We start from the raw sequence: 16,367 nt of genomic DNA on the forward strand, positions 1-16,367 counted from the left end.
GATTGTGATCAACAAACACGCAGAATGCATTTTTGCCCGGGATGGTATTGCTGCTTTTATGTTATGAGGAATGTATGCACTTAAGATATTATACCATCAACATTTGACCCAAATCAATCCACCCGATGAACTTGTTGTGATGATAGATACTTGTTGAACTGAGTGTTGAACTGTTAGTTCTGGGTGTTTGTGGTGGATGTTTGAGCTGAATCTCTAATTTAATTAAAGTAAAGGTGTTTTCTGACCGCGTCTCATCTCTCGCCTTTTACCCCTTTTTGCACTACGACGTGTCCGTCCATCCCATCTCAGTATGCAAATACTTGTATATTTTGTATATACCTGGGTCCACCTTCAGTAACAACCACGCCGTTCTGTCGTTAATGGTCGGTAAATGGGAACACCTGCCTGGTCGCCGACTACTTCGATGCGTTACGGCGTCGTTCCTACGACACTCACTGACGTCACATCACCGGGGTGGTCCTAATTCACGTCCTAATTCATGCATATGCAGCGCTGATCCTACGTCTGAGCGACGTTTAGCAAGCCGATTTGTTATGGGGAGGTTTTGAGATGATTGAAATGTATCTCTAATTTAATTAAAGTAAAGGTGTATGCGAGCCTTCTGTGATCACAGGGGTTCGGGTGGCCCATCGTCTAAAGCCCCACAATCCGCTGGGACGACTTGCATGAGTGCCAGAGGTGTATGATCATGTGATCGAATCACGGTTCGCCCCGATTATGTTTTGTCAGCATCATACTCGTGCTCGTGGGTTTCACTAAACTGGTGAACACCTGCATCACTTCGGGCTTTCCTCCCACATCAAGTAGACACGCTGTGATATAACTGTCGATAAACCAAACTCATTCAGGACGGGCATGATGCTGACAAACATCGAAATATAAGCAGGGCGAACTAACGAGGACAGGATCCTGGCAGACCCAAGGGAGACGACTCTGCAGAATGAATTGTTGCGCCATATATGACCGATCCCCATGTTCCACTCCATCCCCGTGGAGGAACAGACGTCTCCAAACACGCCGGGTCATGTTAACGTTCACAAAAGATACACTCTGGGTGTTATCAGATGAAATACGGTGGTTAAAAGTAAATACACAGTTCATTTCAACGAAGTCCATCTCATTGATCTCTCAATCAGTCCAGCAACTGGCGGAATAACAACCTCCTTTCCCCTCAAGTCTTACACAAAAGCTATCATTGTTTTACCACTGGTCATGTTCATTGATGTTAGGGGGCTACTGGTGTGTGGGTGTCGGGATATGCAGGCGAATCGGTGGATATGATTGAATATTAGCGTGTTGGTATTTTGGCATGGGGGTGCCGGGAGGGTGGTTTGGTAAGGGTAAATGTCGGTATGTGTATGTGTGTTTGGGGGTTGGGGGTGTGAGGGAGAGTATGTATGACGATGGGAGGGTGTTGGTAGTGTAGGTGTGTCAGTTAGTAAAAAATGTAAGTACACTTACGTGCATGTATGCTAGTATTTATTTTGGAAATGCTGATTTATTTTACCTTTTATTATGCATGTGTAAATCATGATTTTGTTGTCTCTCAAACCAATTGGGCGGCCTGTGTACCATGTCTATGTATTTATGTATTCACCATTGCCTTGCACAAAGGCTGAGGCAAATATAAACCATTTCTATCAATATATCCCAAAGATTTTCACTCAACCATTAAGGCACGCGGTGGACGTTTGTCAACGCACGAATGTACTTGGTGTTGTCACAGAGCCGTGGAAGCAGCAGAGCGTGTCGGCAATGTCGCCGATGTCATGTGAACGTGGTAAAGTGCACACTGTTTTGTGAGAAGATGTTTTGGTGAGGGCTGGGTGGTGGGAACGGAAGGGATTGACTTGTGTGTTGACGGTAGCAGTGAAGTTGTATACTAGTACGTTTCTGTTAGATTTGAATTGAGTCTAACGTCTAACGCCGTGTGATGATGTCAGTAGTACACACTGTTGACACTGACGCCGTGTGATGATGTCAGTTGTACACACTGTTGACACTGACGCCGTGTGATGATGTCAGTTGTACACACTGTTGACACTGACGCCGTGTGCTGATGTCAATAGTACACACTGTTGACACTGACGCCGTGTGCTGATGTCAGTTGTACACACTGTTGACACTGACGCCGTGTGCTGATGTCAGTTGTACACACTGTTGACACTGACGCCGTGTGATGATGTCAGTTGTACACACTGTTGACACTGACGCCGTGTGCTGATGTCAATAGTACACACTGTTGACACTGACGCCGTGTGCTGATGTCAGTTGTACACACTGTTGACACTGACGCCGTGTGATGATGTCAGTTATACACACTGTTGACACTGACGCCGTGTGATGATGTCAGTTGTACACACTGTTGACACTGACGCCGTGTGATGATGTCAGTTATACACACTGTTGACACTGACGCCGTGTGATGATGTCAGTTGTACACACTGTTGACACTGAAGCTGCATGGTGACGGTTGTAGTACAAACTAGTGACAATAATGTCAAATTTTAGTCGATCGTTCGTCACACAGATGACGGCAGGTCTCTTCTCAACATATGTAAAAGACACGTGTAGAACTTAAACACAAAAGTACGAGGCGACAAACGGGACCATGTGTTCAGGCTCACTGACTTGGTTGATGCACATCATCGTGTTCCAGTTGCGTAGATAGATGCTCATGATGCCAATCATGAGATTGTCTGGTCCAGACCAATTTTTTTACAGACCGCCGTCATATACTAATTAGCTAGAATACAGTAATGGGGCGTCAAAAAGCAAACGGGAAGACTATAAATAGAGTGAAAGCGACGTATCCTATCTATCCCTTGTGAGTGAATGGATATTCCAATAATAAAGCGGAGACACCAGAAATGGGATTCACACATTGTACCCCATCCTCCCGAGGTAAGTGAGTTAACTGACTATGAAAGTCCAGTTTCCACCCTTGCCCAACTAGGCTGGTATTATGGAGTTACATTTTGGCTGGACTAACGAGTCTATGCGTAGTCCAATCAAAATCGCGCATCGAAATCGAAATCCGGTTCGTTAACTGGCGTGCAGATTTCGGTCGATTGCAGGATTTGCAAAACATGTGCACCGTCAACTCGTTGTCAGCAGATATTTTCCAAATCTTTTCATGTTTTCAATCAAGGTGCTCACGTGATTTGATGTATTTCGCGATGTAAGACCCGTTTTATCACAATATAGATCTTGATTATCGATCAGATAGTACTGACTGGGCGCCACCATTTTAGGTGAAACAAACGCAAGTGATACGAGAGGTGGAATCTCATTGGTCCATAGGAGAGGCTTTGAGGGGACATAACTGGTAATAGCCACTGGTGGCGCTATGATCGAGCCCAGGAATTCTAGCCAAGTTCGACAAGGGTGAAAACTGGACTTTTAAAGTCAGTTTACTCTCTTGCTTTGGGAGGATGATTGTACCCATGTGGGGAATCGAACCCGTGTCTTCGGGGTGACGAATGAACGCTTTAACCCGTTGCGCAAAATATGTCTCCTTGACACACGAATGATAATATTTAGGAACTTGACTTCTGACAGTCAAATGTAAGCTTATTGTTAAGTACTCTCCAAAACCCGTGAAGATCCGGGTAAGAATAGGTCTTCAGCAACCCATGCTTGCCGTGAAAGGCGACTATGCTTCTCGTAAGAGGCGACTAACGGGATCGGGAGATCAAGCTCGCTGACTTGGTTGATTCATGTCATCGTATCCCAATTCCGTGAATCGATGTTCATGACATCAAGCACTGGATTGTCTGGTCCAGACTCGATTATGTACAGACCGCCGTCATATAGCTGGAATATTGCTGAGTGCAGCGTTAAACAACAAACAAACAAAATTGTTAACTTTCCAAACATATACACATTATAAAAAGTTCATATTTTCAAAACCAACACACACAAAGAATACAGTCAGTGAATCACAAACACATTGTATGCATTATGTTATGAAGTACACGCTGATTATTTGGTCTCTTGTCCAAACCCAATGAGACGAGGTTACAGGGTGCAAAATCATCTTCTGAAGAAAGGTTCACTTAACTCCTGTTGTTACATTCATTGAATCCAATGGAAGCTTTCAGTAAACAGGGGCGGGTTCTTGCTGAAGTCGTGATTAAGATTCACAAAGCGGTTTAAGCGTCACGTTCGTCGCATCTTCTCAAGTTAACGGAGAAACTGACTTAACGGTCCAGTCTCCGCCCTTGCCGAACTAGGCTGGAATTTTTAGTTATTGTTTGGTCGGACTAACGATTCTAGGCATAGTCAAATCAAATCGCGTAACGAAATCGACATCCGGTTCGTTAACTGCCGTGCCGATTGTAGGATTTGCAAAGGAAAGGCAAGGCATCAGCAGATATTTTCCAAATTGTTTCATGTTTTTAAATCAGGGTGCTCATGTGATTTGATGCACACTAAAGTAAGACCCTTTTTTAAAATATAGATTTTGATTATCGATCAGATTGTCTTGACTGGTGGCCGCCATATTGTTTGAAACAAATGCAAGTGATATGAGAGGTGGAATCTGATTGGTCAATAGGAGGGACATAGAAGGGAAATAACTCGTGATAGCCACTGGTGGCGCTACGATCGAGCCCAGATTTTTCAGCCTAGTTCGACAAGGGTAGAAACTGGACTTTTATAGTCAGTTAACTCCCTTGCCTCGGGAAGATGCCTCACATGATATTACCCAACCATCGCACGATATTACCCAAGCCTAAAGCATCACGCTAAACAACACAAGTCAGGGTGTGTAACCTTCTACAAGTTACAAACTAACCTTGTCAGCTGAAGGCAAAACACGTTGTGGACACTATCGATTAACAAAATAATGTGCATATTTACAATAGTGTGTACATGTATACCTACAACATGTTCAAAGCGTTACATTATTACCACGGCCGATGAATCAGTGTGCACTCGATTTTCACTCTCAGCTCCATGAGGAGTATACAAACAAGCTGCCTACAAGGAAGGTTAACAGCCACCACCTCACCCTAACGGGTACCCATTCACTGCTGGGTGAACAGAGGCGCATTTCCAACAGAGTAGCTAGCCTAAAAAAACACCTATTTGCTGCATGTGCTTCGATCATCACTTTCTGTGGTCCAGACTAGATCCTTTTAAGCATGCAAATATGTGCAACCTGCCTAAACCACAAACTTCACTCATACGACGACTTTTATGCAAGTTCGAATCCTATGACATGCAAAACCTCGGACGTCTACTCTGCGTTTAGCGTGCAGATTGCATTATATTATAAACTTGCTGGAACCGCAAACCAACTCAGTCAACATAGTTTATGACTTAAGTACGTTCTTGTCATCTCATCATTTCATACCACATGTTTTCAATTTATAATTATATAGCTTATCTCTAAACAAACGAGTATCCAGGCGCACCCTTGCCTTCATAGAGGATATGGCTTTCATAAAGCGTCTTTACCTCAATGGCAACTAAATAAATCTTTTGTTGTTGTTGGTTTGACCCTGAAACGTAGGCCATGTGGGCTTGCTAAAGGAGTGTATAGAATTCCGCTAGAGCCTTACTATGTGTATTATAGAGTAGATGTTGTTATGTTCGTGATTCGGTTCAACACGGCGCAAAGATATGTTGTAGCATTCCTACTTACACTGCCATAAAGTACACATGTGTAATCCAGAAGATAAAACAAATTTCCATGTGGTACCTTCAGAATCAGGAATGAGAATATTGCACATTTCAGTTTAAATATCTATGTAAAATAAAAGAAGAAAACAAACATATTATGAAAACAAAACTAGTAATATATTTCACAAAAATGACTTCCTGAAACATGCAAAAGACCTGACGAGACATGCAGATATTGTTAAAATTGAAACCCACAACGTTGTGAGTGCGTTTGTTATTTTTAACCGTGAACCATACTTCTCTATGAGAGTTACCTCCTTGGTGGTATTATGTTTACTGCTGTAGCCTCTCACGTCAATTATTCACTCTGTCCAAAAGAGTTAATATCTCGCTACACGGAAACTGGGTCAACGTTTCCCGCAGAGTGATATCAGAGACCATATGGTATCTGGCGATATGCTGTAGGTCTGTTCCCTCCCTCTCGAGAGACGGGAAATGGTCAACGTTTCACCGTTGTATGGGGAAATAGGTCGGATAGAGCTGGACTGGTACCCTCATAGCGGCTGCAGGCGAGGAGCGCAGCGTTCTAGGACAGGTAAACCTGTCTAGGACAGGACATGGCTCCCTGTTGTGATTGTTGCCGAATAACATTATCATTTTTAGTGTAAGATCTTCTAAAGTTTGGTTACATCTTTCCAACGATTACTCATCCTCATTGCTCATGGCCCCATGTAATATTCTCAAACCGACAACAAATAAGGCACGGCGCAATAACAAAATGGAGACTTGCTATGGTCTCCAGTGCATTGAGATATCGGTTTCGAGACAGCAGCTGTGATGGCCTGGGCATTGAACGTCGCGGGTGGATGAGGGGCGATTACTTGGAACGCCATCAAGAGGCCGCTACTGGCGTTTGCCAGACCGTGAGGTTACATATAGGACCCGGGTTAGCAACCTGTGCTGAACGTAAGGCGACTACAGGGATCGGGTGGTAAGACTCGATGACTTGATAGCGTGTCATCCTCCCTGTAGAATAAATACATGGCCTGGTCCAGAGTAGGTTATTTACGGACCTCCGTCTTATAAATGAGTCCGGCATTAAACACCAAACAAACAAACACAGTATTACTTGATTAGTATTTCACGGCGTTTCAGTTTAAATCAGTTTGCCATATTGGTGAGGCTTGTAAGGTATAATGCTGACCAAAGTTCAATATCAGGGATTCGAACCATCCTCATGTACCCCGTGTTTTATATCCTAATTTTGTTAGAATACGCAGCTGGGATCAGTTCGCTACTATAGCTTTGTCAGTGAGGGGAGCTACACAGATGGCTACGTAACACTGGAAATCGACTTTGCTCTCATCCACCACTAGCCTATACTGCTGTGAAAGGGTGCAATGAAAGGACTAGTTTGAGATTGTGTTCATCATGTTTTGGTTCTGTAGGCTGGCTCTTGTGTTCAGCGTATGCCCTATATACCTACAAATTCGAACCCGGGTCTTCAGCGAATGAACGCTCAGCCACTCGACTACACAGACGGCCAACTGTGCAAGATATCCTTGGTCCAATTAGACTACATGACCTCAGCTCTGCGACCATCGTAATTCCAATGCTCAAAAAAAGACTTATTACCATGACCATGTGAACAAGGCCCAGCTGCCATTTTTGTTTATGCATTAATTTTGTGCTCACCTCAAGGAAACCCCGTTAACGACACAAATATAACATGATCTTGATTGCGACTTTCAACCTCACCTCACCTCACCTCACCTCACCTCACCTCACCTCTCCTGATAATGCAGAGACAATGTCTAAGTTTCACAGATGGCACTATTAAGAGTTGAAGTGAGGTCAAAAATTGCTTAACGTCGAGTTCAAAATTATTGCACTTACACAACGTCGTGCATGTGATACATGTGTGTCTGTGGTCCGAACTTATGCGAGCCCTCCGAGATACTATTCGTACGGTTACCCTGGATACCCTACTCCGGCACACTACACTCCGAGTCGAACAGTCCTTGTTTTATCACCTTATTGCCGAGCCACAGACAGGGAAACAACAAGTACCATCTTTAAACTGTTTTGGCATAAGGCGACCAGGATATCGAACCACCAAACTTCCATTCTCCGGGCAGAGACTCTATCCACTAGACTACGGATGCGGTCCTGCACTATCTAAAAGGTTTGGTCCTAAACTGAAACGAGCTTTTTAGTAAATGTGTAGCTTATCACCTCAAACTATTAATACATCTTATGTCGTGGGTCTCGGTAATAACTCCATGTAAATATAAGTTGACACTCCCTATAACGAGGCAGCGACTATCCTAGTAGTTACATCATAGGTATAATTAGTAGCGATTCGTTACATCCTAAATCTACATCCCTACCTTATAGCCGATATATTCCCCCAAGGCTATAACGATTTTTTTCCCGATGAGTTCAAATTGATAGATATAGAGTAATGCCATCATAGACTGCAGGGAAATTATTTTATAATATTTCTACATTTATTTTTCGATTGTACAGAATATAAAGTCATTGAATTATGAATACAGTTCAGGTGTTATTGATTTAAACGCATTGATGAATATCTAGTTGAGACTTAATTACCCACAATGCCTTAAGGCTTTTCAGGCCTGTCCCGGGTGAGGCAGGAAGTAAACAGTGATTGATGGGTTCCCATACAGCGCATGCGTATAACTACCTCTGGTCTCTCTCCCTCGTTCCATTTCTCCGTTTTCCGGATATTTCGAAACAAACACGAGGAGGTAAGCTTTAGTTTCAGTACATTTTATCTTTGAAATTAATTATCAACATATACTATTAATATAGGCGTGTAATGTTTATCCCCAGCTTATTAACAGCTGTTTAAATGTATCTAATTTTGATACATTTGTAGATAATTTTGATTGTTTAATCAGGTAAAAAGGTCCATATGTGCCTTATTTTTCCATAGAGGTTCAAGTAGTCTCAATTGTATGCCAACTAATTATACATGATATATCATTTCATTATGACAACTTAACTGTAACTAAATATTGAAAACCAAATATCGATATACGCAGGTATATTAAAACTAAAATTAAGTGTATATTTTTAAACATGTTGAAGCAGTTTATCCAATTTTTCTCAGGCGTTTTATAGTGTGTACGTGTGGAATTTATACGCGTCACTGGAAATGTATAATTGACAGCCCTGCCCATTTTTTAATAACTGCATTATTATGAATTTGTGTCTTCGTAAGTCACTCTTCGCCACCGCGACCAACGTGTTCGTAACAAATTTTGTGCATGTGTATTGTTGTTAAAACTTTTTATCATTATTATATCAAATTATCTTTTTTTATATATTATCTTTACTGTTTGCGGCAAAATGTGCATATATAGAAAATAATGTTTAAATGTTCGCCCCAAACCGTTATTCAAAGTCATGCAGTCGCTGTTGCTCGAGGTGATAAAACTGTCATAGCGTTTAGCCCAAGGCATGTAACGCGTGTACACACGTGGAAATACCTGTGTCACTGACATGCATGTGGACTTTAGCATTATGTTTTCAAGCAGATACTTTCGATGAAACATTATGCGCAGATTAATGAGAAATGGCAAATTAAAGAAGAGCCTTATTTATAAGTGCCCGAAAGTCGTCATTGATAGTGTTCCAGAGGAATTATGTATGCCTCACGAATTTGTTTTGAAATTATTCAGCCACAGATGATGTGTTTTAAGACAAATGGAGGTAGGAGGTTGGTTGGGGGAGGGGAGAAGCCTACTCGCCTACTCGTCATACCGAAGACCCGGGTTCTATTCCCAACAGCCCATTTCTGGTGCCCCAGCCGTGATATTTCTGGGATCCTGCTACAAGCGGAGTAAAACAATACTCGCTCACTTACTACAGATTGTGATTTATTCTTGCTACGAAATACTCGAATAGTGATAAGTATGCATAAGCAACGGAAATACCGAAATTATCGCTTATGACGACCTCAGGTCCCGCCCGCACAGCTGTAACAACGGTACTCTTTATATGGGTAGTAAAATCTCGGATATAACCTTCAGATTTATTCCAAATTGATCACTGCAAGATGTTAAGATGTTACGCTGCGATTTTTACTGAACATTGAACATTGAAACATTGAAAAATGCGGTTATTATAGAAACTGAGTTCTGTAACCGATATGTATATATACTCTGATATAGTCGCAAATGACAGTGTTATATATCTTCATTCTATTGTGATAGACACCCCGTACCCTTTCACTACCGCAGCCCGATTCGAATAGAATGGTGCTAAAATTAACCGAACAATAATATTACTCTCAAAAGCGAGCGAACTGTTTTGCTAAGTTAGAGATGGGGAGAAGGAAATACACTCTCAAACCAAAGCTATTGCGGTGAATGGGTCAAGGATGATAATCATAAAAGAAAGGAGATATCATACACATGATCAACGAGGATGGGCAGTTTGTGACGTAGAAAAGGTTCAGGCGACCAAGTGTCGAGTTAAAGATATTTGTGAATGTGCAAGCTACTACTGTTTAGCGCCGCAGCCAAGGACATTTGTTTTGTAAGACATTGTGTAACACATATATAGAGAGCCATTTTAGAACCGAAATATACTGTTATGCGTAGTCTCTTAACGCCGAGTCTTAACCTCATTTCCAAACTAGCCACCGACAACGATGACGTGGATGAAGCTGTTCTACCTTACTCTGGCTGTCACAGCCGCTGTTCTCATCGTCACCGTCGCCGCAGCTGATGATGACGAAGATGCCAGCTCAGGTAAGAGTACACTCATCGTCAATGACAGAACCAATGTGGTTGTTTGTTAAACGCCGCTCGACGTCGGGGCATCTTGGTTCTGGCAATGTTATTTACTGTAGACCCGTGAAGATCCAGGGTAGAATAGGTCTTTAGCAACCCATGCTTGCCGTGAAAGGAGACTATGCTTGTCGTAAGAGGCGACTAATGGGTGGTCAGGCTCGCTGACTTAGTTGATGCATGTCATCCTCTCCAAATTGCTTGGATCGATGCTCATGATGTCAATTACTGGATTGTCTGGTCAAGACTTTACAGACCGCCATCATATAGCTTGAATATTGCTGAGTGTGGCGTTAAACAACAAACAAACAAGCAAATATTTACTACAGCTTTTCCTGATTGTTGTTTTACGTCGCACTCATCCATATTCCAGCTATATAACGGCGGCTTGTAAATAATCGAACCAGGGTCCGACAGTGATTGATATTGTGAGCAAATATCAACGGCGTCTGGTCTCTCTGACAAGCTACAAGCAGTCATCCAATGTTGTTGAAGTTTTATAGTTAGGTTAATGGCACATATGTATATTATTAATTCGACTTCAATATCTGTGCTCTCGACCATTGTAAAAAATAATTAGTGTTTTCAATAGAACTATGCACAAAGAGCAGTCAGATTGCAGTCTCCACTCGACCATTTGTATAAAATACTGTTTTCCACAGGACTATATTCACAGAATACAGTCATAGTACAGTCTTCGCTCGACCATTTGTATAAAATACTGTTTTCCGAAGGAATATATTCGAAGAATACTGTCATATGACAGTCTCCACTCGACTAATTGTATACTGTGCTGTTTTCCACAGGACTATATTCACAGAATACAGACTCAGTCATATTGCAGTCTCCACTCGACCATTTGTATACTGTGCTGTTTTCCACAGAACTATATTCACAGAATACAGACTGAGTCATATTGCAGTCTCCACTCGACCATGTGTATACTGTGCTGTTTTCCACAGAACTATATTCACAGAATACAGACTCAGTCATATTGCAGTCTCCACTCGACCATTTGTATACTGTGCTGTTTTCCACAGAACTATATTCACAGAATACAGACTGAGTCATATTGCAGTCTCCACTCGACCATGTGTATACTGTGCTGTTTTCCACAGGACTATATTCACAGAATACAGACTGAGTCATATTGCAGTCTCCACTCGATCATGTGTATACTGTGCTGTTTTCCACAGGACTATGTAACCAGTACAATCAGAATGTCACCACAAGGCCAAACAACAAACCTAAGAGGTTTCAGAGAAAAAACATTAACTTTGAGATTATCTCCGTCCACAACATCTGGAGAGACCCCAACACTGTCTACTGGTGCGACTTTAGCGTGAGTAAATATGTTTATTTCATGGACGTTGACTTATTATTAAGGTGTAGATGGTTAGACTAAGAGAACAATTCAAATCATTTTCGTTAGTCATATTGTAAGAATGGGGTTGTCAGCACGATACCCTTATTCGTGGGTTTCACCAAGTGGTAAACGTCTAAGCCCTCCATCACTTCAGCTGGCAGGCCGTGATATAACTGAAATACTGTTCAAAGCGGATCGAAACCTAACTCACTCACACACTGTAAGAACTGACCACAAATAGGCATTATTGCCGAAAGAATAGGCTTCGGTGTCTACCCCCAAAGCGTAGGACCCAGCAAGGTTGCAGTTGTTACAAAATAACTGTGGACCAAGCAGTGCGAAAGTGCTTCAAATCAAGTTTAAAATTCAAATGACCACAGTTTGTGTGAAGAAACAGCTGTAGACAGCCTTGCTCTTTGTTTGTTTACCAATAAATGTAAAACACGAGTTAATAAAAGAGTTAAAAGCTTGCTAAAATGCTTTTCGAAATGACGTATTTCCTCTCTTTTAACGACTGGCAGCAATGGTTGCGTTCTGCTTAGATAGTGTCAGTTTCTATAGGGCCCACAGATGTGTTGACGTCAAGTTCATCGTTCGGTATATGTGTCTGGAAGTATACTTTACACGTTGGTGGGGTATTTAGAACAACGCGATTTTTCGCAATCCATATTCCCTGACGTCACTATCTGGTGACGTTACATCAAGCCAATTGGTGACCTCAGTCTTTGAGTACGGTTTTCATTTCATACATTTTTCTTCGTGTCCTTTATCAAAATGAGGCAAGAGTGGACCCCGTTAATATGGATGTTACCAATACCAAGGAAGTCTTCCGGATAATCATATTTTCGGACATGATGAGTAATGTTCCTTTGTTGTTACGATGTGACTTCCAAACGAAGGTTAACCAATAAATCAATACGGCAGGACTACTTTGTGTGATCAATGAAAAGGGTCAAATATGTAGCAACAGCGTAACACGCCCAGGAATTAATGTAAGTGAACTCGCGAAGGTTATGTCGAATGTCTCAGTTCTTGAACACGGAAATAGTGCTGGGAGCTGGAGGGAAGTCGATGTTTTCAAAAAGATATCCCTTCCGCACTTGGCAGGTACAGAAGACACAAGTGACGTCGACTTAAAGGCTCGTCACTCATATTAAAGGAACCGCCAGCCTTCCAGAAAGTGTCACATCACATCACAAACTTCTCGAACGATCAACCTTCCCTTGTTTATCAACAACTAAAGGACGTAACTCTAAATTCATTCACTCGCTGCCGGTCTTCCATCATTTGCATTTGATGCCACTGACAATCACTACAAATAAGTTTACAACAATATCTACCACCAGACAGCATCGTACCTACAATGAAGTTCCAGCAATAACTGTCCCAAATCCGAATGTTCCGGACCAAAAGGGTTTCGCTGTATATAAATACAGTAATGTTCCCTGTTTCAGCTTGAGGAGGAGGATGGTATCAAACAATGGAGGCACTACGACTTCAACGCAACTCACTGGTGGGTGGAGAAGGGATGCTCTGGCACGTTCGTCGTCGAGGAATGTAACACTAAGGACGTCACAAACTCAGGGTAGGTTATCGTTGTGGGGACGTTTCGAAAGCAAGTGCGACTCTACGTCGGTAAAATGCGAAAGCGATCAAGCATTCTACAACGGATATATCTTTTGCTTTAAAATAAAGGGGTCAAAATAAAGTAATTTTAATATCAGAATACTTTTTTTCCAGTGTGATCTCTTGAAAATATTATTGGTAGGATTTAAAATAAATAAAACTATGTAAATAAAGAACCGCTGGTTGGAATTACTATTCTTTGAATTACTTATCTTTGAATTACTAGTCCTTGAATTATTAGTTAAAGTGTTACGTCCCCTCGCGTATCGATTAATCTTGGACGGGGTCTTTTACCACTGAAATCTGTTCAGAGACACTATGTTTATTGCTTTAATGATATCTATGTTTATACCACCTTTTATATCGAGTTTTGGATCTGCGATTCGTAGCGCTAACTACGCCTCTTGAATCCTGCCATAATATGAATCCAAATCACTATGTGTTTAGCAGGGGATATGGGTATGTTGTGTTGAACATGCGATACGTTGGTCGATGTCAAATGTTGTCTGCTCAGTTTAAGGTACGTTAGTTGCGCATCTGAGAGTACAAATGCGAGTGTAACGTTTGTGAGTGTACATGTATAAGCGTATCTCATTTAAATCAAATCTTAGTTCTCGCTACCGCTATACAAAGATCTGAGGACATCACATTACATCACGAGACAACGGGCACACTAAAATGGCTACCGTCAAACTCATCTTCGAGTGACCTTTATATTTTCATGCCCCCACACTTCCGAATATCAACATCTCGATAAGTCTGCATTCCCCGATTACCACCTAGTTAATGACAGTGAATGGGAGCCAAGCTGTTTGCTGTATCTTAGGGGCCATTTGCAAAAATAGCATGTCACGTGATTAGCAACAGGTAGAATCGAGGGATCTCGCGTGCCGGAATATGTCCTTTTTATTAATGAGTAAGCCACCACGCTGCCACTCGTCTCCAACCAGCTCTGTGTAGATACGGGTTTATCTGGGTATGTAAACACATGTGACGTTGTCGTGAAGAGGGTCTCCAACCAGCTGTGTGTAGATATGGGTGTATCTGGGTATGTAAACACATGTGACGTTGTCGTGAAGAGCGTATGTTTATCTTAGACGTACGCATGCGCATTGACCATCACCGTGTACACATTTTCACACATTTTCATTTACATGTTGGTAACGTAGTGCTTGTACAAATAATTGACAAAATTAGCAGAAACCGGTCCAAACGACTTGAAGAACGGGTCTCATATAACTGTTGCGAGAGGCTGTGTCGCGATATAACAAATGCTTTGCTTTGCAATGAAATCACATAAAACACACACACACACACACACACACACACACACACACACACACACACACACACACACATACAAAGTATCTATACTGTGATCCCACCTCATATCGCATACCCCAAGTATTTCATGCATGTCGGACAAAGCAATACACTGAAGATTGGGCGGTTACAACGTGTATTCGGATAGATGGTGTTTTTTCGTACATCGGATCGTTGACCTTGCTATCAACAGCTGTTGTCTCTGGTCGCCGTGAAACTTTTGTTTAAAAACATTCAGTCCCACACTGATTTCGAAAAGTTATGTAACAAGTCGGTGCCCCGTATATCGAGGTTCAGTTGACGGAACGGGACTGTCAATGTATTTAACTAACTAAATGCACGTTACTGGATTCTAACTCCGAACACATCTGTTTTTGCACTTCTTCGCTAAGGTATTGTCCACATTAACGAGGTTTCACTACATATGCGGGGTGGAGGCTTGGATGTCAGCGAATGTCGCTATACATTTCTCTTATTATTTCAGACCTCGGTCAACAGCCGGCAAATCTCCCATGCAAGGAACCCTCGCAGCCCCCAAACCTGTGACCAACTGGATGAATATCATGTCTCGCAGCCGATTTGACATGGGCACCTGGGACAAGGAAGGATTGAACATGCTCTAGGAGGACACTGAGTGTGTAGATAAAGGAGCTCCTCCATTGACAAAGAACCCTCTTCGTGTGTTCAAATATATATGCACTCAACTCCGGACGTGACGAACTCAAAGGGACCCTGAACGTCTGTCTCCCATCTGCACTTTGTTAATCACATGAACAATTACGTGCATTACCACCACTACGGTACAAGTATCGAGTTCGTAATAACAACTATTCGGTATATCAGACTTCGTCACATCCGGAGTTTACTTTATATCCTGATGCCTATTTTTAAAATATTTGAACAAATATATAAGATCGAAAAGTGTTCTTTTTTCAATTAAATTTAAGCCATCTAAAATCAGAGAATAACTATGCTTTATCATCTAGGGAATAGACGGAGCTATATCATTTGTTTTTTCCATTCATATATTAACATAAGGTTGTGGGTGCCTACGATTTAGCCATAGTCTGGGATACAATATTCATCTATTGACCTGCATAAACAACTAGTGATGGATTAAACAAACCAGACGTGTCAATACCTATTTCATATGAAGTTCGAGAGCTTCCGCCACTGCTTCAAATGACTTAAATCGTGCTAATGTACTTAGATGTCGCCACTTTTCCTTGTGTTTTGTTTTTAACACAATTTCGAACAACTGTAAATCTGTGTCTCGTTTAATAAAATTAAAGAAAATTCACGTTTTGGTATTAATTGTGTAGCCGCCAGGGCTGTATGAAATCTACACCTTTAGTTTTGCCATGACAACTATCTGATTCACACACTTTACCTCAAAGCACTACCGTTCCCATCTCACGTAACCAGGGTGTCACATTGCAGCAACGCGAATAATGATGTTGACACTGACAAGGTACCAATATGTGTCATTTTTTTAATTAAATGCGTCGTGCGCTTTCAGTGCTATGAACTGGAGATACAGATCGTACACACCTACCAATAGGCTTGCCGAGACTGTCCTTTTG

At 41.8% G+C, this 16,367-nt stretch overlaps 1 protein-coding gene across 2 annotated transcripts in view; it reads left to right on the forward strand.

Annotated features, from left to right (window-relative positions):
* Positions 1-15,912, forward strand: part of LOC139452782 (uncharacterized) — a 29,274-nt gene extending 13,362 nt beyond the window's left edge. For both annotated transcript variants that reach the window (XM_071234397.1, XM_071234398.1), the window contains exons 2-5: positions 10,319-10,430; positions 11,666-11,811; positions 13,290-13,420; positions 15,269-15,912. In XM_071234397.1, the coding sequence (XP_071090498.1) occupies positions 10,319-10,430; positions 11,666-11,811; positions 13,290-13,420; positions 15,269-15,407 (528 nt within the window). In that variant the 3' untranslated portion in view covers positions 15,408-15,912. The remainder of the gene's footprint in view (positions 1-10,318; positions 10,431-11,665; positions 11,812-13,289; positions 13,421-15,268) is intronic.
* The last annotated feature ends 455 nt before the right edge of the window (positions 15,913-16,367 follow it).

The sequence above is a fragment of the Haliotis cracherodii genome, unplaced genomic scaffold (assembly GCF_022045235.1).
Source record: "Haliotis cracherodii isolate W230 unplaced genomic scaffold, xgHalCrac1.p SCAF_9, whole genome shotgun sequence".
NCBI lineage: Eukaryota > Metazoa > Mollusca > Gastropoda > Lepetellida > Haliotidae > Haliotis > Haliotis cracherodii.